This window comes from Macaca nemestrina, chromosome 9 (genome assembly GCF_043159975.1).
Source record: "Macaca nemestrina isolate mMacNem1 chromosome 9, mMacNem.hap1, whole genome shotgun sequence".
Classification (NCBI taxonomy): domain Eukaryota; kingdom Metazoa; phylum Chordata; class Mammalia; order Primates; family Cercopithecidae; genus Macaca; species Macaca nemestrina.
In genome coordinates, this window is record NC_092133.1 from 143,430,854 (window position 1) to 143,454,303 (window position 23,450).

Sequence of the window (23,450 nt, forward strand, 5' to 3'; positions counted from 1 at the left end):
CTTAAGGGAAGGAAACGTCTTATTTGTGGGAAAACTAACACATGTATTATAAAGTGTTAAATGGTTCAGAAAATAAAACACAGAAACCTGAAAGATGGGTTTGAATTGGATGGCGGGGAAAAGGGGGACGGAAGATAGAGTAACCATGTTTGTGGAGCTGAGCGTGAGCTCTGCCAGCCTGCGCGGCGAAGGTGATTGGATGAGACTGTATCAGAGGTGCAGGGCCTTCACGGTTTTATAGGGGTTTAACGTAGAATTAGTGTGGAGAAGAACAAGGAGATATGTAAAGAATGTTATGATCCTAATCCTTTTCCTTCCTGTCTGGTATTTCCTGAACTGCATACTCCTAATCTGAAATTGGGATTAATACTAGGAACTCAGTATTCATCATTTTCCACCAGGTCAAGGTTCTTAGCCAGTGGTCTTTGGGAGACTTCTATGGCATCTATTAATACTTACAAAATTGTGTACAAATCTTGTTTGTGAGAATTTGGGGTACACGTTCCATAGCTCTTATGAGGTTATTTTAAGGGATCTGTGACCCAGGGGGTGTCAAGAATCATTATTCTAAGTTCTGTTCACCATAATTTAAATATATATTTCCCTGTTTGAGCTATTGAGTGAACTATTGGTGCCTCTTATTCATAAGGTTAATCGAATGGAATTTTATACTTAATTTTGCCCTTAGGCTTACAAATACCTTCGAGAAGAAGTCAAAACTTTTCAAGGAAAACCAATTAAGGTAAGCAAGACCATTGGTTATTCTTTGTTTATTTGCAAATTGATGTTCTTAAGTATTCTAATAGAAACTTACATATTTTCAAACAGGCGCGGATAAAAGCAAAGGCAATAGCTATAAACTCATTTTTGCCAAAGAATGGATTTAGACCCCTGGACGTGAACCTGTATGCCCAGCAGCGCTACGCGACATCGTTCTACTTCCCTCCCATGTACAGCCCCCAGCAGCAGTTCCCCCTGTACAGCCTGATCACGCCCCAGACGTGGTCAGCAACGCATAGCTATCTTGACCCACCCCTGGTACGTCGTTTCTTTACTAGGAATTTATGTTGTAGACACTATGCTAGATAATTTGAAGGATTAAAATCCTCATCTAATAGGAAGCCAGATAAGTGTGCAGTCTGACATAGTAAAATAGACCTTCAAGTTATGTGGGGGATTTTAAATTTAGTTGAGAACAGAGCTTATGCATAAAGAACTTTGGATTGCTGTGATCACAATCCTTGCTCAGCCCCTCTCCACTCTCCCCTCTCCCGAGCTCTTGTCACGCAGCTCTTAGCAAGATACAGAGGGCGGTAAGAGCTGTAGTGTACCTGGTGTCCCCTACATAGAGGACAATGCAAGGGGGATTAACTGAGGAGGAAGAGGTGTTTAATAGGCTTCTGACAGCAAGGCCGAGGAGAAGGCCTGCTCTTTCACCAGCCTTATTTTACTCACTTCTCACCAGCCTTAGAGTTGGTTGACATGATTAATTTTTATGGATTTTGACCTTTGTTAAGGCTGTGGTTGGAATTCATAAGTCTGTACTGGATCTTTGTGTGCTGCTATAGATGCTTGAAAGATCAGGTGGGTCCTGGGTGGGAATCAGCATGAGTTTGGTGGCATTGGATGCACAAGAGTCAGCAATACACGGATGAGCATGTCCTTGAAGCTGAAGTCTAGTTGAGAAGTGAAGATGGGTTCATGGACTAGAGGTTTGCATGAGGTAGCAATGCAGGTTAGTTGGAATTGGAGAGATTGAAGGGTAGTATCCATAGAAGGTTATGGTCAGAAAGCAGAAATTGAGTTAGTAGCTTTGAAGAGTTCATGTCCAGGGTTTCGCTGTGGACTAAGGGAAGACTGGGTGGTCCTCGGGGTCGGATGGCTGGGAGCCAGGCACCCTGATGGGCAGGGACGTCACTGCTGACAGGCAGAAAAGGAGGGTAGGTTCAGAGCAGAGTGAACTCGAGAAAACAAATGCCTGTATACGGAAAGTGAAGATATGGGCCCATCAAACAACTCAGGCTGGAAAAGTCAAACATGCCAAGGAGACACGCGTACAGAATGTGTACAGAATGCGTACAGAATGTGTACGGAATGTGTACAGAATGTGTACAGAATGTGTACAGAATGTGTACAGAATGTGTACAGAATGGCAGAACACAGACAGACAGGGCTTATCAGGGATTGTGTTGTTGTCTGGGTTGAGCTTTTCGGGTTAAGTACGAGTTTTTCAGAAGGAATCAAAGAGAAGGAAGTTTCATGAACAGAAGATGGTCGTGGATTCATGGGTGTTGGAGCTGAAGCGTAGACAGGTGGCAGGGAGTTGGGGAGCGAGCTGGAAGTTTCCAGGCCTAACTGCACAGGTGCTTAGCTGTCCTGAGGCTTGTGGGCTTTGGCCTAGTGCTTGTGGGAAGTTGTCTAAGGTTTCTAAGCAGAGAAATGAAACCATACTCCATTTATAAAATAGCTCCTAAGGCCGTGTGAATTGCAGGCGGGGACAGGGAGAGATTTTCAGAGGCCCCCGGTTCCCCTTGAGTCTGGAACCACTGCAGTAGAAGAACCTTTGGTAAAGTTACGTCTGTCTCTTTTGAGTAAGTCCTAATGGTAAGAAAGTTTCTGGTTTTTTGAAGTAGTACATCTGTAAAAGTGTACCCATAGCTGAATACTTCCTTTTCCCAAAAGCATATCATGAGAGAACCTCAGAGAGACTTTAGTGCATAGGCTCTGGGTGTTGAAGAATCATCGCTGCACGTGGCTTGCCGTGCTTGTCCTTTTAGTTCTTCCTGCAGCAGTTGCTTCTCCCATTTCTTTAATCATGGTTGACCCTCTTGGGGGTCCTTGGGGTCCTGGGTCAGCTTATGGCCTTGACTCGTGTTGTATGTTCAGACTGCGGTGTGTGCCAGCCAGCTGGTCCTGCTCTGAGTCTTGGCACCGGGGCTCTCCATCGCAGCCTTTTACTTGCTCTAAAATACGTGTGTCCCTTGTTCTGCAACTGAAGAGGTCATGCCTATTAATCCCCAACAAGTAATAATAGGAAGTTATAGCATTAATAATCAACTTTATTTTTTATATATGACCAATTTTATTTTTTATCTTGAGCAAATTTACTGGAATATCAGGGCTCTGTCTGTAAAATGACTTGCTTGAAATGAATAGTCCTCATTGCTCTTCCCGTGATTTACAGCCTCAGATCTAGGTCTGCATCCACGGCTCCTCCTGTGTGGTGTATTTTTTTTTTTTTTTTTTTGAGACGGAGTCGCGCTCTGTCGCCTAGGCTGGAATGCAGTGGCCGGATCTCGGCTCACTGCAAGCTCCGCCTCCTGGGTTCACGCCGTTCTCCTGCCTCGGCCTCCCGAGTAGCTGGGACTACAGGCGCCCGCCACTGCACCTGGCTAATTTTTTGTATTTTTAGTAGAGACGGGGTTTCACCGTGTTAGCCAGGATGGTCTCCATCTCCTGACCAAGTGATCCGCCCGCCTCGGCCTCCAAAAATGCTGGGGTTATAGGCGTGAGCCACCGCGCCCAGCCATGTGTGATGTATTTTTAAAGAATCCGATTCTTACAGCATATAGAGTCTCTCAAGTAGCAAATTGGAGATTCTAACTTGCCTTTTGTATGATTTCATTTTGGTCCCAAGCTATCTCTAATATTCTTTTTCTGTTATATCTTCCATTTAGCTCTAATTAAGGAGAATTACTTGCTTTTTTCCTTTTCTTTCTCTTTTTCTCCAAACGAGGAGAGGGCTCTATGCCTATCTCTGTCACTTTAGTGACATTGAGGGTGTGGACTGTAAGGCCCTCAGGAACTAAGCGCCCTGCGTCAGGAGCATTAGGAGCAAAATGTTAGTGATTCAGAATGTATTGGAAACCATGGATCCAGAAGCCAGAGAATTAGAGTGATTGATCTTGGTTTTTTTTTTGTTTGTTTGTTTTTTGTTTTTCTTTAAAGGAACTGTTTTAACACTAAGTTTTATCTTACTTTTGTATGTGTCTAGATTTTAAAAATAGTTGGCCGATACTTAAAATTCTATGCTCAATATTTTTAACTGCTTAAGATCTTTTAGGGATTCTGTGGCCCTTTCTAAGTTTCTTCTGAATCTTATGTTAGTATATTTGCATGCCATGTTTACCTTGTGACTTGGGGAATAATGATGATATGAAAATACCCTGGTCTGCAGAGCAGGACTTGTGTCGAGGTAAAGTAAAGGCGCTGTCAGTCTGTGGTTGGATCAAGCCGAGCGAGCAGCAGTAGGGTTAGTGCAGGTGCAGGTGCTCCTGAGATTGAGAACGTTGATGAGTTGTATTAAAGCCATTAGGAATCAAGACCTGTTGACTTCCTGCCAGCGATGGAGGTAGTATCAGACTTACGTGCTAAAGGTTACAACACTTGTTGGAGCCCACGCACTCTTGACCACGTCTTTCCTCTCAGTGCCAGTTTCCATGTGTCAGTTCTCCTTGCTGGATTGTTGTAAGGATTGGCTGAAAGGATGCACAAAAGCTCCAGCCTACTTCTAAACAGCACCCATTGGCGATAAAATTGTAAAATACGTGTCTCAACATGAGTCATGACTCTGACAATATCAAGAAATGCCGTTGGTTTCCACAGATTTGTTGGTATTAATGAAATTGAAGTCTGTTTTATGGTTTCTTTACTTGTCTGTTTTCAAATGAATCTAGGTAACTCCATTTCCAAATACTGGATTTATAAATGGGTTTACGTCTCCAACGTTCAAGCCTGCGGCGTCTCCTCTGACTTCTCTCAGACAGTATCCTCCTCGAAGCAGGCAAGTTCCGGGGCATTCCTAGTGCTTTTGGTCTTTACGCTACTGCCCTTCCGGAGCTGGGATGAGAGAGCTTTGATCACTAATCCTGCTCCTTGCAGACAGAGCCACTTGAAGCACACAGCTGCATTCTGTAAAGACTAAGCACTACTATCTGGCGTGGGTGCCTGCCTCAGATTCTCTGAGAGGAGGCTCTGGGGCAACTTGTACACATCAGGTGTGCCTGATTTTAATTTGGGCCTGGACGGAAAAACAGCAGAATCGTGGCACATTGTTAATAGATTTGTATTATCCTATGTGGTAGGAGTTAACCATCCCAAATCCTATTTTTCTATTTTATTAAATAGAAAGCAGATTTCAGCTTAGCTATTCCCTGTCAGTATGCATGTTATGTCATGCCTTGATCATTTTATAATTGAACACATAAAACCATTTTTATTTACAGGAATCCTAGTAAATCTCATCTGCGGCATGCAATTCCTAGTGCGGAGAGAGGACCTGGGTTATTAGAAAGTCCTTCAATATTTAACTTCACTGCAGATCGATTAATTAATGGTGTCCGGAGTCCACAAACAAGGCAAGCAGGTCAAACTAGAACACGGATACAAAACCCTTCAGCATATGCCAAGAGAGAGGCTGGGCCTGGGCGCGTGGAGCCAGGCAGTCTTGAATCCTCTCCTGGTTTAGGGAGGGGAAGGTGAGTTGTTGAGCAGCCACTGTGTACCATCATAAACTACTAATATTTTAAAAATTCTTTAATTTAGGTCTGTTTTGTAATTGTCTTTAAGTATATCACAGAAAATCTAATTGAAGGCTATAAACATAAAGGGTTTTATATAATTGTTGAGACTTAAATGGCTTCATCTTTTTTGGAATATGAAATGATTCAGTGAGAACTGTAGATGTTTTAGATCATTATCTGGTGAGAACTGTAGATGTTTTAGATCATTGTCTGTAGAAACATTGGAGCTCAGCAGTCATAGACTTCATCCCATGTGCCTGCAGTCTCCTCTTGGCACCATCCCTGGCTCACCAGGCCCCTCTGCGAGAGCAGTGTCCAAGCTCTGCCCCATGGCTGCTGGCCTGGTGCCCTCCAGCGGGGTGTGCACCAGGCACTGCAGGTGGAGCCTGGAGCGGGTAACCAGGCAGATCAGGATTGAAGTCTGATCTCACTGGAGGGTTGAGACTAGCCAGGATGGGTCATGGTTGTGCTTCCTACCCACTGTTTTAATATTTTTTTGGCATCAATCCTGTAGTTGGTTTTTTGTTTGTTTTTAAGACAGGGTCTTGCTCTGTTGCCCAGGCTGGGGTACAGTGGCACGATCATGGCTCACTGCAGCCTTGAACTCCTGGGTTCAAGCAATCCTGTTGCCTCAGCCTGCTGAATAGCTAGGACTTCAGTGCACACCACCATGCCTGGCTAGCTTTTAAATTTTTTGTAGAGATAGGATCTCGCTGTGTTGCCCAGGCTGGTCTTGAACTCCTGGCCTAGAGCCATCCTCCGGCCTCTGCCTTCCATAGTGCTGGGATTACAGGTGTGAGCCACCGCACCCGCCCATTGTTGATAAGGCCAGTCCTTGCCTTGATAAGGACTGTCAGGATTTCCCTTTCATAAGTGACAAACAAGTGACTTTAATTCCTGAACTTTTTCTGAGTTTTCTGTACACAAAATGTATAGCACTGTGCCTCATGTGCAGACCCCTCTTCCTGCTGCCCCCATGCACACGCTCTGTGCAGTGAGAATTCAACATGAAGAGGCATCAGAAGCATCTCATTCCTGCCCATAATGATTAAATGAGCACATAGGAGTTGCTGCAGGGATTATGCAGTGGCATTGGAAGGCACCATGGTCTGGGAGAGCTGGCACTGGGCTGTCTCACAGGAAACATGGCGTCAGACTGGCTTAACAGGCCTTGGAGATGCAAAGCCAAAAGGGGCCCACTGTGTCATGCAGAGTCACTGACTTCAGGGAGCAGTTGCTAGCCCTGGGTCTCAGTTTGGGGTTCTTAAGGCCCAGAAGCTTGGAGGGAGGAGGGCTGCAGAGCTGGGGCTCAGACTTGGGACAGAGCCCCACTTATCAAGGCCATGTGGCTCCCTCTGAGGGGCATCAGTTGTGGGCATGGTGTGGAAGGAGGCAGACTAAATGGACAAGACCCCTGGCCTCAGCCTCCTGTGCCCTTCAGTGTGCCCTGTTCATATGAGCGTCACAAGAAGCTTCCTGGCAAGTGAAAGTGGGGCTTGTTGAATTCCAGCTCCCTCACACAGTGTATACAGGTGGCTTTGAAGCCGAGAGTCCAACACTTGCTAATGAGTGTGCTCCACCCAGGATACCCTTGAACAATACCTGAACTTGCAAATGCTGCAGTGGTAACAAGTCTATGCTTTTGCCTAACAGATGCAGATTTTGCACCAATGGAGACCCTCTGTCTCCCCACCAAGGGAGGACAACTGTCCTCCCACCTGAAACCTGAGCACTGCAGCAGGGAGTGGTTTAGGAAGCGAACACCGCTTGGGCTCAATGGGTGGGGAAAGTGCATGCAGCTCCTGCAGCCTGTTTTTGCAACGGGTCCTGAAGCCAGAGCTGATCTTCATAACGTCCTCCTTCCCTCTGTGTTGAGAAAGAGCTTGTTCTGTTTCGCAGGGAGTGCTCCAGGCCTTGCTTGCCCCGAGAACCTGATCCCCAGCAGCCTCCACCTCCCCTTTTTGGGAGGGTTTGTGTTGTTTCCATTAACTTTCTCTATTGGGCCAAAGTGCTAAGATACCCTGGAGAACCCCTTACCGGAGTCCAGACACACGTCCCTACCCTTGCATGGCGGCCATGGCAGGGCACAGCCCAGCCGGGTTGAATGGCATGAGGAGCCCCAAGTGCCAGGTGGCTGCCTTGGTGGAGCTACTGTTAGGGTTATTTGGGGGAAGCACACCTCTTCAGGGTCTCTTCACACCACCGCATTCAGAGTCGCAGGTGTCCCAGTGGTGTTTCTGTGGTGCTGGCACCACCCTGGGTCCCTTGCTACCTCTTCTGAGCTGGAACCCGCCGTGGCCCTGTCGGTGAGCCTTGGCTGGCCAGCCTGCTCTCTGCATGATGGGCACCGACGTGTTCTGCAGCTGCAGGTGGGCTTCTGGGTCTGACACGGCTTACGTGGAGCCCAGTGAGGGTGTGGGGAGTGTTGACTGGGCCACTGATGGTGACTGGGATAGGACTCCATGGCAGGCAGGTCTGTGTCCTGGACACCACTGTGTTCCAAAGGATGGGTGCCCCTGTGTCTCAGCCGGTAGTGACGAGCAGGCTGCCTTTGGCGGAGGGATGCCCTCTGCCGAGCCCTGCGGGATGTCCTCTTCCCATGTGGCTGCTGTCCCTCACTCAGGACAGTGCCTCTGGGCAGGCAGGTGCTGGCACCATCCATCTCACACCCCTCCCAGGTCCCCAGGGCCAGTTGAGTCCTGTCGCACTCCAGACTCTCATCCGGTTGCATTCCTAGCTCTGTTCGTGAGCCATGGTAGCCCCACCTTTCCACCAGTTCTGCATCGTGGCACAGCAGAGTGGGCGTTCAGCTCCCTGGGTTTCCGGAGCACCCCCTATTAGGGAGTGGTGCTGAGCCAGGTGTGTGTTGGGATGGCTGTCCATAATGCAGGCCCAGGTCCCTTTCTCCCTGTGAGGCCGCAGGCAGGGATCCAGGACAAGGAGCACCAAGGCCCCTGTTCCTGCAGGAGGGTGGGTTGTCAGGACTCGTGCCCCACCTGTGGCTCAGTACTCACCCATGTCCCATAGTCTGGCTTGTAGTCTCCGCAAGGCCCCAGTAGAAAGCCAGGAGCTATTTCCAGGAATTTTTCTGTAGGAGATAATAGAGATTTGCTCCAGAATCCTAAAGGTTTGTGCCCATCCTTCCCTTAGAGGGGCTGGCCCATGGTTCCACGGAGTGTTCCAGTGTTAGGCCATCTTAGGCAAGACTACTTTTTGGTTTTCTGTAAATGAAGGGATTAGTCAAGACTATGTCTGAACTCCTTTCTAAGTTATGTAATGCAAGGCTCTTGGGGGAGTCTTTGCATTCCATTAAATTATAAATTGAGATTAATGTGTGTCATGTGACTTGTTAGTCCACATAACCCTGTCCAAGGAAATGGGAATGCCTTGGCCATCCTAGTGTCCCAGGTCTCTACGTGAAGTCACCACTTAATCAGTGTGTGTCTTGTGGTTATCAGCTGCGTGTGTGGCATGGCCTTGCTGCCTGCAGGGGGAGGTCCAGAACGTGGTTCCTGAGGCTGGCAGGCGAGGACAGGAAGTCTTTGGGGCACAGAGGTCCGCCATTGAGGCAGTAGTGGAGGAAGCTGAGAGGGCGGAGGAAGGGATGGGACGGAGTATTTGGGATCTTTTAAATCTGATGTAAAACAAATCTGCACCGGGAAAATTCTTACCACCATTTAAACAACTCACTGATGGGGCTCCGTCTCAGATTTTATGTGTCTTGTCATTTCGACCCAGGGGATCTTCAGTACTCACGTCTCAACAGACCTCCCAGGGAGGCACCAGGGAGATGGTTTTAGTCAGTGTTTTCTTCCGTTCTCTGTCACCTGCCTGGACTTCCGCGTTAGTCCCTTGCCGTACACTTTGTGTTGCTCCGCTTATGCTTCTTAGAGTTGGGATTCTAGACTTGAAAGTCATCTTTGAAAGGTTTTAAAGTGATGAAGACTGAGTTGATGTGTACTTTGCTTATGTGAGTGCAAACGTGCTCAACAGTAAATTCTCCACGTGGGAAAAAAATAACAGTCTTTCACTTTCCACTCCTAGGAAGAATTCCTTTGGCTACCGGAAGAAAAGGGAGGAGAAGTTTACAGTGAGTACATAAAGCATATGCCTCTTGACAAGACATTTAAATCTAATTTATACCAAACCTGAGATTTAATTAAATGGATTAAGGTTAAGACACAAGAATGAGCGTTTCAAAAGACTTGTAACCTGAAATCCGCTAAATAATAACTGACACCCTGGCTGGCCTAGGAGGAAGCAGTTGTAGAGGTTTTGGAAATAGCGATGTGCTGCACGGGACTCCATCGTGCATAGGCGTGTGTGCTGTGGCATAGGCATGGCCAGGAGCTTGCTGTCGCACGCACTGCAGCCTACACACGGGTGTGCACGTGAGCTCTTCTGTGTGGCAGCTGTACCGAAGAGTCTCAAAAGACTGGAGCCATTCATTTCAACGAGCAGAGTAAGCGTCTTCCACGGAGCAGTTTGTTTGTTGGTGTTTTTCCTTCAAAACTTTCGAATACTCTCCTGCTGTGTAGAAAGCATTATCTCCTTCTGCTGTAACTTACTGGCAGGACAGACCCAAACATAAGTGATAGGTTTTTGTGGCGGTAAGTACACGAGACGTGTTGATTTTGCTTGAGTTGATTAAACAGTTTCTCCTGTGGAAAATGTTTGTGCTGATCTTTAGTGGAGGTTGGCATGGACTTCTCCACAGCCAGTGGTGGGATGGCACGGTGGCAGAGTTAGCAGTACCCACAAAGATAGGAAGGGACGGCACAGTGGCAGTTAGCAGTACCCGTGAACCAGTGGTGGGACGGCACAGTGGCAGTTAGCAGTACCCGTGAACCAGTGGTGGGACGGCACAGTGGCAGTTAGCAGTACCCGTGAACCAGTGGTGGGACGGCACAGTGGCAGTTAGCAGTACCCGTGAACCAGTGGTGGGACGGCACAGTGGCACGTAGCAGTACCCACAAAGATGGGAGGGATGCCTCCACGGGCTTGCAGATGTGGAATTCCATACAAGGAATGCTGGAGAAGACCTGGACAAATCCTGGTCCAGCCCCTCAAGCCATCACACAGGTGTTTTCTCATCACAAAAGATACAATCTCTGTTTAGAACTCAGAAATTCTGCCTTTCATAAAGTCGGCTTAGTTTAGTTTTTGTTTAACTAGTTGGTAAGGCAGTTTTTATCGGTTGATTTCATTTGGATTTAGTGAATTTCTGTAACCATTTGGACTAACAAGGCAAGCATTTAAACGTGGGGAACTGTTGTGCCTGCTGTGATGTTTTCCCACCCCTGTTTCTGTTCCATTCCGTTTTGCCTTGCTTTCCTGGTGCGTGTGTTCATGACTGACCTGCTTAGAAGCTTCGGTGTGTGGCCCAGTGTTGTACTGATTACAGAGCGTACGCCCATCGTATTGCGTACTTGCTCTCAGGACCTCAGAAAGGTCCAGATTCAGCCGGGCGCGGTGGCTCAAGCCTGTAATCCCAGCACTTTGGGAGGCCGAGACGGGCGGATCACGAGGTCAGGAGATCGAGACCATCCTGGCTAACCCAGTGAAACCCCGTCTCTACTAAAAAAAAAAAAAAAAAGACTAGCTGGGCGAGGTGGCGGGCTCCTGTAGTCCCAGCTACTCGGGAGGCCGAGGCAGGAGAATGGCGTGAACCCAGGAGGCGGAGCTTGCAGTGAGCTGAGATCCGGCCACTGCACTCCAGCCTGGGTGACAGAGCGAGACTTCGCCTCCAAAAAAAAAAAAAAAAAAAAAAAGAAAGGTCCAGATTCTTTTTCTGTAAGAGTGTGTGAGCCTCGGGCCTAACCACGCCCATGGGACCTGAGCAGTACTCAGACCTCACCCAGGGGCGCTCAGATCCTAGAGAATTTTAACACTGCCTTCCAAGTCAAGTCCCATCTGTCGGCGATGTCATTTTGTAACTCCAACATCTGAGCAGTTGAGATTTAAATACGTTTTTTGGGAAGGCTGTCTCTCTAATGATGCTTATCTTCTGAAAAGCTGTGTTCACCTCAGAAACGTGCAAATGTTTAAAACCGCTTTGCCATCACAATGGCCATGTGTAACTTAGAGCTTTGCAGGATTATTTCGAGCATCATGTTCACAATACTAGGTTATAGAGAGCGTACAACAGCCAGCTGCTTAGTAGATAACAAGCTTACTGCCAAGGACACCTAACTGGGAAAAGCTAAGCTAAAATTAGGCACCTGTCCCATGGAGCAGAGAAGCAAGTAGAATGCCCAACACAGACTGTGCTGGGGTTTATGTCACAGACTGGGATTTGTGTCAGCCTGAGTTCATTTTCATCCTTTGACCTGCTTTCACTTCTGATGTATTTTCTCTGGAATCTACTGATGCAGGCATTCACCTTCCTGTGTATAAATTTTGGAGAAACGTTGGCACTCTCCAGTTAGGTGGATCCCGTGAGAACTTTGCTTCCTGGTCAAAGTAGCTCATTGTTTCAACTAAAAATACTTGTATTTTTTAGTAAATATAAACTCATTTCTAAACTAAAATACACTCATTTCCCCATTCTGTGCCATGTGGCCTTCAGCCGAGGAACTGCGTACTCACAAAATGACTGCCAGCTTGTTAAAGCGGGTTGATAGATCATTTTCCAATAAAAGGTATTACCGCCTTTCCCCTGAGATTTGGGCTTACAAAGTACACTCTCTTCTTTTATACTGAGTTTGCTTTCTTGAAGTCAAAGAATCTGATTCGAATTTGTTATCAAATACTGTGTTTTTAATTATTAAAAAAAATAACTTTCATAAAGTTTATTTTCAGAGAATTCAAGCCCCCTTCCCTTTTATTAAACCACTTTTTTGATGCACGTGTGTAAAATTTCTTACACAGGTTGTGGAGAGTGTCATGTATTGTTCACAGTTATCTTTGTGACTTGCATTAGAAACCATGCTGTAATAGCCCAACACTTGTCTGGAAGTGGGAAAGTTTAATGTCTAGACTCAGGCTGACCTGCTTTCCATCACTCCAGAGCGCCTCCCTTGCCTTCAGCTGCCCCTGCTGTTTGTGAGTGCTGGCAGCCATGGCTGGACGGCTCTTTGGATAGCACCTGAGCCTCACTGTGTCCTTGGTGACACGTCTCTTGGGCAGCAGCATCTTGAGATTTCAGTTTTAAAGCTCTGCTCTAGATGGTTGAAGTTGCTTCAATTGGGTGAGGAAGCCCTTGTCTGGGTTGAATGATCTGCTTGTTTCTACAGATATTTTCCAGATGGGTGTGGAAATGAGAAGCTGCGTGGCCTTCTCTCTCCACACCGTGACCCTGGGATGTCATTCTGTTGCAGAGCAGCCAGACACAGTCTCCGACGCCACCAAAGCCTCCGTCGCCAAGCTTCGAGCTGGGGCTGTCCAACTTCCCTCCATTACCTGGAGCTGCGGGCAATTTGAAGACAGAGGACTTGTTTGAAAACAGGCTATCTAGCTTGATAATAGGACCATCCAAAGAAAGGGTAAGGGATACATTGCATGTCTAATAGTTGCCAACAGTGTTTAGGTACGGGTTCCGTGTCAGGCGCTTTGCTAAGCTCTTTATACATGTTTGTTTTTAATACTCAAGAGAGGCTTGGAGGCCATGTGATTGCAGAGGTCGCACAGATTTGGGGTAAGGCCAATCTTGATCCCAGGACTGGGCCTTCTCCTTAACCTTGCTGTCTGATGAAGTCAGAGGTAGAAACTTGTGCAATGATAGGCTATACACACCCTTTCTCTCACCCAGAAACTTAGATTGCATTGTCATTGTTGTTCAGACCTGCCTTTATTTTACAAAACAATAGAATGAAATAGAAGAACCTGAATAGTATTGGAAATAAGTAAAATGTGTAGTAATCTACATGAGACAAGGAGCAAGAAGCCTGGGAGAACCCCACTGCAGTGTGGGTGGCTTCTGGTGAGGTCTGGGCTGCCCCACGAGGTGCCCCCTCGGCTGCAGTGAACATCATCCCAGGAGTCATCCAGAGCTGCAGTTGCCAGAGGACGCTCAGCCCAGCGCTCTGGCCTCTAACGTGCTTAGCGAGGTGAAGGTGGGACTTGTCCAGCTGCCACAGCTGACGTTTGAAGGCTCTGGGAAGTGCAGAGAAAGTTTTCTGCCCAGTTACCTCCTGTGCGTCGGAAGAGCCCAGGAAGAGCCTGCTGAGCACTCCTGGTTGCTCGTGTCCCCTGTGCCGAGGCCCTTTCCCCAGCTGTGCCCCAGAGCCACCGCGTGTCTATTCCACGCCACGTGACCATGCCGCCTGCTCCCTCACCCAGGTCTGCAGCGTCAGTGTCTCTTCCCCCCAGGCTTTCTGGAAGGCACCGCATTGGATAGAACAGTTCCTTAGTTCCTTGGGCAGAATTTAAGGTGGATTTTGATGCAGCATTAGTCCTTTGTATACTGGTAGATGATCGTGCTCCCGTGTCCAGCCTTGGGGACTGAGTACCTTCCAGGATTGTCAGCACAGCCTTAAATTTCCACACCATCGTTTCTGAGGTATTCGTGCCTTGAGAAGAAATGCACATTAAAGATCTCGTTTTCCAACTGTGGCCTACTCTACCCTTGGTATTGAGTGGAGGAGAAGAGGCAGGTCTCCAATCCTGCTTCAGAAACAGCAGCTACTGCTGTGCCCAGTTTGAGTTTCTGTGTAAGGTTTCTGTTGAAGAATGAATTGCTGCTTTGAAAAGCCTGACCCTGAGCCTCATGCCGCCACCCAGGTGTAGTGGGCTCCATTGCTGCTTCTCAGGAGCTTCTTGAGTCAACAGCATGGCCCTTGGGTTTCAAAGTGGGGTGGAGGCTCCAGAAGTGATGGGGTTCAGCCCTTCCCCTGTTGACATGGAGCTTGTGACGGTCACTCTGACTTGCTTCATGACCTGCAGTTGTGGATCTGCATTTCAGTTGCATTGGGACTGAATGTAGCCTGAATGAATGAATGAATTAATGAATTAATTTAAGATGGAGTCTTGCTCTGGGCCCAGGCTGGAGTGCAGTGGCATGACCTTGGCTCACTGCAGCCTCTGCCTCCCAGGTTCAAGCGATTCGCCTGCCTCGCCTCAGCCTCCCAAGTAGCTGGGACTACAGGCATGCACCACCATATCTGACTAATTTGTGTATTATTAGTAGAGATGGGGTTTCACCATGTTGGCCAGGCTGGTCTCAAACCCCTGACCTCAGGTAATCCGTCCACCTCAGCATCCCAAAATGCTGGGATTATAGGTGTGAGCCACTGCACCTGGCCCCTACCCTGAATTTAAAATGCGCTTTTACAAAAGGAGTCCTTTGCCATTCTGTTTCCACCAAGCTGGATTCCTGCTGGTTGAGCATAGGAGTCGCAGCAGATTCTGGTTCTCAGGCTGGAAGGGCTCTCAGTCTGTCGTTAGCCTTCATCGAAGGGCAGAAGTGTGACGATCACCTGCCCTCCTGCCTTTTTTAAGTCGCATGACAAGTGTATCGTTACATCCCACATGCATAAGATCAAGCACACACGAAATAGCCACTGCCCAGGGGTCGCTGGCTGGAGTAAGGAGGGAGTAAGTTTCGCTCCGTCCTTAGCTTCCTGGCCTTGGATGAATTAACTTCGAGGTATTGGGCCTCAGTTTCCTCACCTGTTGAGATGGGGGCATTCGCACACCTGCTTCCTGGGGTTGAATTCAGGGAGGGCTGGGAGCTCACATTTATACGGGTGTGGAGACGCCGATTGTTTTTTCTCAGCTGCGTGAATGAGTTGTGTTGAACTGTGTTAGGATTCGACACTCAGCAGATGTGCGTGTACTGTGGTGCCATGCCGTGCTGGGCCCAAAGTGCCAGGTGGGTGAGATGTGTTGGATGCCTGTTCAGTTAAGAAATAAGCTTGCAGATCATCATTGCGGGAGAGGAGATAAGGCTTGTGATGTAAGAACAATGGGGCATTTGCCGAGAAAGAGAAGGGTGGGCGCTTGTGTGGGGCAGAGGATAGTCCTGGGCTCTTTGAGACATTTTTGCTGGAGAAGACCCTCCTCCCCTGTGTCCTTGTGCCGCTCTCCCAAGGCTGTTCACGGGTGGGGTGAACGGGTATTGGTACCAGCTCCACTTAGTGCCAGCAGGACTCTGATGAACACTCTTGACCCTGTTTCAGACCCTCAGTGCAGATGCAAGTGTGAACACCCTTCCTGTAGTGGTCTCCAGAGAGCCCTCAGTGCCGGCTTCTTGTGCTGTATCAGCAACGTACGAGCGATCCCCCTCCCCAGCTCATTTACCTGAGTGAGTATTGGAGTTCTCCCAGCGCCTTGGTGTTTACTGACTTGAATGGCCTGTGATGTTGCATGAGATTCAAATATTGGGTGGCATTTTTACAGTGATCCCAAGGTGGCGGAGAAACAGAGGGAAGCCCACAGTGTGGACAGACTTCCTCCCGCCCTCACTGCGACCGCATGTAAATCGGTGCAGGTGAACGGAGCCGCCACGGTACGTACCTCGTGCCTGCCTTCCTGCACGACAGCCGCGAGGCTCTGGTGTGAACAGACGCTGCGCACTCCTGCACCTGCTCGTTTTTTAATCACATCTAATTTGGTGGGTTTTTATTTGCGTCTGTCTGTGTTGTGTTTTCTGTACAAAATATGCTTAATATTTGCTAATAACTTTCCACTAACTGCTCTAGTTCTTTCTCGGACCACCATGTAGTCCTTTTATTTCAGTGTTGGTCAGTAGAGGTTTCTTGAGTAGTAACAAGACCCCAGCTCCTGTTTCTCCATAGACTTTAGGATCATTTCAGCAATTTGCGCGTGTGTGTGTTTGTGCGCGTGTGTGTGTGCGCGCGTGTGTGTGCATGCGCGTGTGTGTGTGCGTGCGCGTGTGTGTGTGCGCGTGTGCGCATCATGTGTCTGATGAAGACACAGGAAGAGCAAGATGGTGGCCCCACCAGCCTCCAACCCCTGTGGGCCCAGCAGGCCTGAACCCCAGTGACTTCCTTTCTGCGGTTTTCCCTGCTGGGTGAACCGTGGCCTCTCTTATTCTGAGTTGTGGCCTCTGTAGTTTGATCTTAGGTGAGCTTTTTACTTGAATTTGGGAGTTTAATCCCTTACTGTCCCCTGGGCTGAGTCTAAAAAAGGATTTTTTTATAGGTTAAAATTAATACTTTTAATAATAAATAATAATAATAAAAGGAGAGGCTGGGTACGGTGGCTCAAGCCTGTAATCCCAGCACTTTGGGAGGCCGAGGTAGGCAGATCATGAGGTCAGAAGATCAGGACGGTCCTGGCCAACATGGTGAAACCCCGTCTCTACTAAAAATACAAAAAATTAGCTGGGTTTGGTGGTGGACACCTGTAGTCCCAGCTACTCGGGAGACTGAGTCAGGAGAATCACTTGAACCTGGAAGGCAGAGGTTGCAGTGAGCTGAGATTGTGCCACTGCACTCCAGTCTGGGTGACAGAGTGAGACTGTATCTCTAAAAAAAAAAAAAAAGCTAAGGGAAATATTTTACTTTTCTGTTGTTTAGCCTTTATGCTTCCACTTATCTGAAAACTCTGTTACACATTTCTTTGAAGATTTTAGCTGTCTTCATCATTCTTACACATTTCCAGTGCTTTGTAGTTTGAAATGTGCAAAACATTTTTATTTAAAGACTGTTTTTGGAGTTTACCTTTCAGGGTTGAGTACTGTGTGAGGGTCCTTTGCCCACCGTGGGCACCTGGGACACCCTTCTGTTGTCCCGAGGTGGCGGACTGAGCGCAGGCAGCATCCGGACTCCTCCTGGGCTTCCGCGTTGCCCAAGCAAGCTGAGGGCTGGGTGGGGATGGCGTTCAGTCAGCACTCTTCTCCCTCACACCTTTTCTAGTTTTATCCATTACTACAGTGGCACAGAGGGAGTGCTACACGGCAGGGGAAACTAAATCATTAGATTTTACGAACTTTTTAAAAGTTAAAAACGCTAGTGAAGATGGAAACTTAGTTATAGTTGAAAACTCTTTTAAGTGAACTTGATTACCTGTCTTGTCCCTGGAGACACCATTTCACACAGGTAACCCAGGATTTTCTGTTTCCAGGAATTGCGAAAGCCCAGCTACGCAGAGATTTGTCAGAGAACAAGTAAAGAGCCTCCTTCTTCCCCATTGCAACCCCAAAAAGAACAAAAGCCAAACACTGTTGGTTGTGGGAAGGAGGAAAAGAAGCTGGCAGAGCCCGCGGAGAGATACCGGGAGCCCCCAGCCCTCAAGTCCACACCTGGAGCCCCCAGAGACCAGAGGCGGCCGGCGGGGGGCCGGCCCTCGCCCTCGGCCATGGGGAAGCGTCTCAGCCGAGAGCAGAGCACTCCCCCCAAGTCTCCTCAGTGAAAACCGTATGTCTGGGAGGGGCCGCAGAGCGCTGTGTTAACCACAAACGACACTCAGTGCGAGGGCGAGCCGCTGGTTAGGAGCTTGCAGTGTCTGAGGCCTGTGGGATCCTCAAGTTGGTTTTCTTCTGTGAGTTGGATTCTCCCCCTCTTGAAAAAAAATCGATTTTTCAGGATTTAATTAATACAAACCTTATTTTAGGTTGGTGCTTAACTGGAGGTGATGCATAAGTCTGATTTTTTTTTTTTCCAAGATAGAAAAAGCATTTATCCTAACAAATTGGTATTTTTTATTAAGCCTCCATGTGGCTCTGAATGCAAGCTATATATAGTGAGTTTTTCTAAATTAAGGGAACTCTGCTACTTTTTTTTTTTTTCAGTAACTGGTCTGCAAGTGCATATCTCTAGAATGTCCCCGCAGATGAATGAGGGCCAGTGGCCTTGGCAGAGGCAGGTGTGGCCTCGTAGAGGCAGTGCTGGCCGTGCCAGGGCAACAGCGCTGATGTGGGAGCTGTGCTTCTACCTAAGCCGTTGGTAGGGGACTCTGGCATTTAAGAATGTAGAGAGCGCGTCCTTTTTGATCTCCTGGGCAGAGTGAACCTGCAGGGGCCACCCCAGAGAGACCTGAAACCTTGGTTCTGATGCACTGCAAGCAAGTAACCAGCTTCTCACTCCAGTTTCAAGTGGCTATTATGTAATATAAATTCAAAGCACATTGTGAATAGAACCTAAATGAAAACATACACTTGGTTGCCCACTGACATGTTACCAGAAGTTGTACCATGACGTTGTTTTGACCCCTGTGAGCTGACGGCCCCAGCCCTGCTCTGTGCACATTTCTGTCCGTGTTCCCCAGCACTCTGGTTGGAGAGAGTCCACATCTTCAGCTCCGTGTGGACATCTTCCCGTACCTCTGCATCAGCACATGGATTTAAGAGTTACGTAATCGTGAGAGAATGGTGTTTGTGGTTTTTCCCCCTCTTTGGCTGGTGGAGGATAAAGTTCCTGCTCTTTTACCTCCAAGACGAGGGCCTCATTGATTCACTTCCGGAAGTGCTGCACTTCTGAAGAACAAGGATGCACTAAAGTTAGCAAGTTTATAATAAAGTTAAATATAAATTATTTTGTTTTAAAATGCCTCAAATTTTTCTTTAAGTATTCTAAGCAGCAAACATTAAAATAAGAATATTTCCTGCTAAATGTAACCATTCACTTTATTCCACAAAATGTTATTTAACAAGACTGAGGGTTTTTTTTAAGAAAAAATTATTTCCATCCAATATTTAAAGACTTGAATTTTATTTAAACTTGAAAATGACTTTGCCTTAACTTTTGTATAAGACAGCTTAGAGTCCATGGAGCCCGGCCCTGGGTTGGCGTGAGTGGGTCAGAGTTACTCAGTTACTGTGTGGATCTCCTGTCGCTGGTTTTACTGAGTAAGCATAGTGTAGTACAAGAGCTAGCGGTAGTTTTTGTAATAGACCTTAAAGATCTTCAACAGTTGATCTTTTTTCAGAATGTTGGGAAATCCTGTAAATGCAAATAGTCAATACTGTATTAAATACGTGCACTCGGGAGTGTGCTTCGCTTGTACAGTTGTAAATAATCAGAACATATGAAAAAGGTACCTACAGAGAAAATTCTGATACAAATTATTGATATATTATAAATGTTGCTGTTGAGCTGGATGTAGATAAACTAAATGTTGTGGTTTGAATATTATTTTGATTTGTTGAGATTTTCTTTTTTCTCTTACATCGGTGTGTTGAACTGATTCTGCCTCTTTGCTGCAAAAGGGAATTGGAAAGTCTTATTAAAAGCCTCCAGATGTTTTCATACTCTTTTAAAATGTATGTAAATGCATACTAATCATATCTAACGTGAAAGAGTTTTAAAGTATGTAGAGAGCAAAAACTGGCAGGATCATAAGTGGAGGTGAAAAGTAATCTAATTAAAATCACTTGCAGCTAAGCATGATTTACCTGCCAGAGGAAAACATGGCCTGGCATTTTTGACCATTTCCTTTAAAGCAGTTGCTATTATGCAAATACAGAGAAACAGCCACAGGGCTAGTGTTTTTCAAATGCATTTTAAAGAAACATGGGGATTTATTTTTTTGTAGTTGTCAGTTCACTGACCAAAAAAAAAAGAAAAAAAAAATCAGAAATAATTGATCTCTGAAACCCAAACTCTCAATATTCTAAAAGCTGGGAGGCAGCCCCAAGGCCTGGCCTACGAGGTGCATCTTCGCTACAGAAGGACCAGGGGCGCCATCAGCCATTCCCAAATCACAAGGCCTGCTCCTCCGCCAGTGAGTCCTTGGTTTTTAATAATGAGAAGTCCTTTCCCCCAAGGTGTGAGCATTGCAGCGCAGTGTGTGTGTGTGGTTCGAGCCAGCTTAGTCCTTCACTTTGTTTGTCGGCTGAAGTGTGAGCTCAACAGCTGCGTGAAGAGGGCAGCGCGTGCGGTAGCCAGTCGCCACTGGAGGGCTCTGCTGCCATCCGGTCAATACACTGTAGTTACTGCCTAGCCAGCAGCAGTCTTTTGCATCAAGAGCAGAAACCTTGCTCGGATGCGATTTTTATAGCATCCTTTTTAATTAAACAAAGGTGAAACACAGATAGCTATATAATGTCCAGAAACCCCTGATACTATTTTGAAAGTGTCCACTCAGAAGAAAATGAGAGTTACCATAATGGGAAGCTGTGGTGGTCCACGCCGACTGGGCTGTGTCACATACAGCGATGAGAGTGGCTTTCATGCTTTTTTTTTAAGTTAACACCCTCCTTTACCCCCAGCAGTATCTCAGGTTATAGAATCAGAGATGCAGCAGCGACAAATGGCATTTTAACTTGTAAAATCGTGTGATGATGCTTATCATTTTGAAATAGAAGAATAAAAACCTGGCCCCGTTTCACCAGACATGAATTTCAAGTGGAGTCGTCGTTCTCTGAGAGTGAGTGTCTTGACATTTCCACCCAGGCCCTCCTGTCATCACATCACCGGCTGTCACTGGCGGGTGGCAGTAAACGTCCTGCGTTGCTGTATTAGGATCTCTGCAGTTCAGGCTTAACGACCAGTTCAGTGTATCCGGGCGACGGGTAGCGGTGGTGCATGCCTGTCTGCGTGCCCCGCTGGCGAGCTGTAGTTGTGACTTGCGTGCCTCGCGGCCCACTACCGGGCTGCAGACAATCGAGGCGAGGGCACTGGCTGCCGGCAGTTCACAGTGTGGGGGCCGCGTGGAACGCTCCTTGAGGGTTTCGTTTTTGTTCTGCTTCTTTTCATTAAGACTGGAATCAAGCTTACATGTAAACTATTGGTAATTTAAGTTTCCTTTGGTGTCATTCAGTGTAAAACTGTCTAATTTGAAAAAAAAAAAATGTAGGTTATGAAAATAAAGATTTAGGCACTGTTCAATTTTTCTTTTGATTTTTTTTAAATTAAAATTTCTTCAAGAATGCATCTTTTCTAAACATAGTTTTTTGTCTGTTCCCATAAGTGTGCATGAGAAAGAAACACGGGCCTCATTGGATCCTAAAGGCTTCTCACCCACGTGGGGGCTGGCTGCAGCACACGGGGCTCACCCTTTGTGTTTTAGGGGTTCAAAGTGAGCATTAACACCAAGTGCTCATGGGGAGAGGGTCGTTACCATGACTGCCAAGATTTACCGCAAAAATAGATGTTCCTGTATCAGGACTTTGATTTTGTTAAAATGGCACTCTCTCCAAAGCTGTGTCCATAAAGCCGTTTGGAGCTGACGCTGAGTCCTCATGGTGATGGACTGACTCAGCCTGAGGCAGCAGTGATGTCTGCACTAGGAAGAGGCTGGCGGGAGGCAGGGCCCCTCCTATGTCAGGCACCGAGTGGATAGGGGACTGATTCAGATGTTGGTGCCTTCCTCCTTTGTGCATTGCCTTTTCATGTCGTCTTCCCATTTTTACTCTCTTTTTCTGATGGAATTGATATTCTTGATCTGTTCAGGCTATTAAGCCTTTGTTGTATATGTTACAAATATTTTCTTTCCGTCTACCAGTTGTCTTAACTCTTAACATTATTTAGAATAGTATCTTTTACAGTGTTTAATTATTATGTAGTAAAATTTATCAATCTTCTCCTTTGTTGTTTGCGTGTCTTGGACTTAAGAAGGTTTTTTCCCTACTCCAGAGTCATAAAGTTAATAGTGTGTGTGTGTGTGCCTTTAATCCAGCTGGGCCTAATCATGTGTGTGTGGTGTGTGTGCTTAGGCAGGAACCCAATTTTACTTTATGCCGTGTGGAAAGTGTCTTTTTCCAGTATCACCAGTGAGTTCACTGTCTCTCCACTGGTCTGCAGTGCTGCTTCTGTTACTTGCAGACTTCACACGTGTTCATGGGGTCTCCACCTGGGGTCTCTCGGGTCTCTATTCTGCACTGCCTATTTCCCTTTCTGTCCTAACACCATAGCGTTTAACTCACCTGGCATCCTGTGTTGCTGCGAATTTCCTTCATAGAACTCATTGCAGTGTGATCAACTGTGCTCCCTGAGGGCAGGAATTATGCCATCTGAATCACCAGCTTCTCCCTTGTCCTCAGCACACCATCTGCAAATTAGCAGATACTCGGTAAATGTGTATTAACTCCAAGTGTATTTTGTGCCTTCTCTGTGCACAGCCCTGCCCTGGGAAGAACTAGGATGAGGTATTGATTTGCTGTTGCCACCTAACAAATGCTGCCAGAACTCCCTGGATGGAAGTGACACCGTGTGTCTGTGGATTGTCTGCAGGGCTCTGCTGGGGTCAGCAGGTCCCACAAGAGAGCCAGGGCTCGGTCTCCTCATGGCTGTTAGAGATGTGCAAGACCCCAACCCCAAAGGTTTATGTATTCCGCCCCCACCCCCGACACTTTGAAATTGTTGTATTCCATTCTTTGCTATATCTACATATTTTGATAATGCAGAAATCCCATATTTCTCTAAAGCATTGGATTGAACCAACGGAAGGAGTGCGTTGTCGCTGGTTGTTGCAGGTGTGTTGCTCGTTGCTCGTGTGTCGCTCGTTGCTCATGTTGCTCGTGTGTTGCTCGTTGCTCGTGTCGCTTGTGTGTTGCTTGTGTGTTGCTCGTTGCTCGTGTCACTTGTGTGTTGCTTGTGTGTTGCTCGTTGCTCGTGTGTCACTCGTTGCTCATGTTGCTCGTGTGTGGCTCGTTGCTTGTGTGTCGCGCGTTCGTGTGTTGCTTGTTGCTCGTGTCTCACTCGTTGCTCGTGTTGCTTGTGTGTGGCTCGTGTGTTGCTCGTGTGTCACTCGTTGCTCGTGTGTCGCTTGTGTGTTGCTGGGCCTGCTGGGGCACAAGCCGTTTCCAATCCAAGTCAGCTGCTGGTCTGCTTAGACAAAGGTGTGTGGGTGTCTCCACCATGTAGAGGAGGGACAGCAGGTGATGCCGTAGGCCAGGAAGGAAGGGCACAGCCTAAGCGTGCGGTGGCTTAGCCAGAGACCCTAGTGCGCCAGGCTTCAGGTGCTTACGGAACTTGTGTCAGCCCAGGCCATAGCCAAGTGTGTGATGTCTTGGAGCATCTATGCCAGGCCAACCAGAGAGGCTAAGCCCTGCCCTAGTGGAGCTGGAGGGCAGGAGGTTATGAA

General features: G+C 47.3%; 1 protein-coding gene across 5 annotated transcripts in view; it reads left to right on the forward strand.

Annotated features, from left to right (window-relative positions):
• Nucleotides 1-21,253, forward strand: part of LOC105490813 (La ribonucleoprotein 4B) — a 125,108-nt gene extending 103,855 nt beyond the window's left edge. For 3 of the 5 annotated variants that reach the window (XM_011756726.3, XM_011756724.3, XM_011756722.3), the window contains 9 exons: nucleotides 689-742; nucleotides 829-1,038; nucleotides 4,677-4,783; nucleotides 5,226-5,477; nucleotides 9,567-9,612; nucleotides 12,842-13,006; nucleotides 15,641-15,765; nucleotides 15,861-16,074; nucleotides 17,550-18,089. In XM_011756726.3, coding sequence (XP_011755028.1) covers nucleotides 689-742; nucleotides 829-1,038; nucleotides 4,677-4,783; nucleotides 5,226-5,477; nucleotides 9,567-9,612; nucleotides 12,842-13,006; nucleotides 15,641-15,765; nucleotides 15,861-16,074; nucleotides 17,550-17,837 — 1,461 coding nt within the window. In that variant the 3' untranslated portion in view covers nucleotides 17,838-18,089. Of the gene's footprint in view, nucleotides 1-688; nucleotides 743-828; nucleotides 1,039-4,676; nucleotides 4,784-5,225; nucleotides 5,478-9,566; nucleotides 9,613-12,841; nucleotides 13,007-15,640; nucleotides 15,766-15,860; nucleotides 16,075-17,549 lie in introns of all 5 variants that reach the window. The other 2 variants (XM_071070554.1, XM_011756723.3) reach the window with 2 other exon arrangements.
• Nucleotides 21,254-23,450: the final 2,197 nt, after the last annotated feature.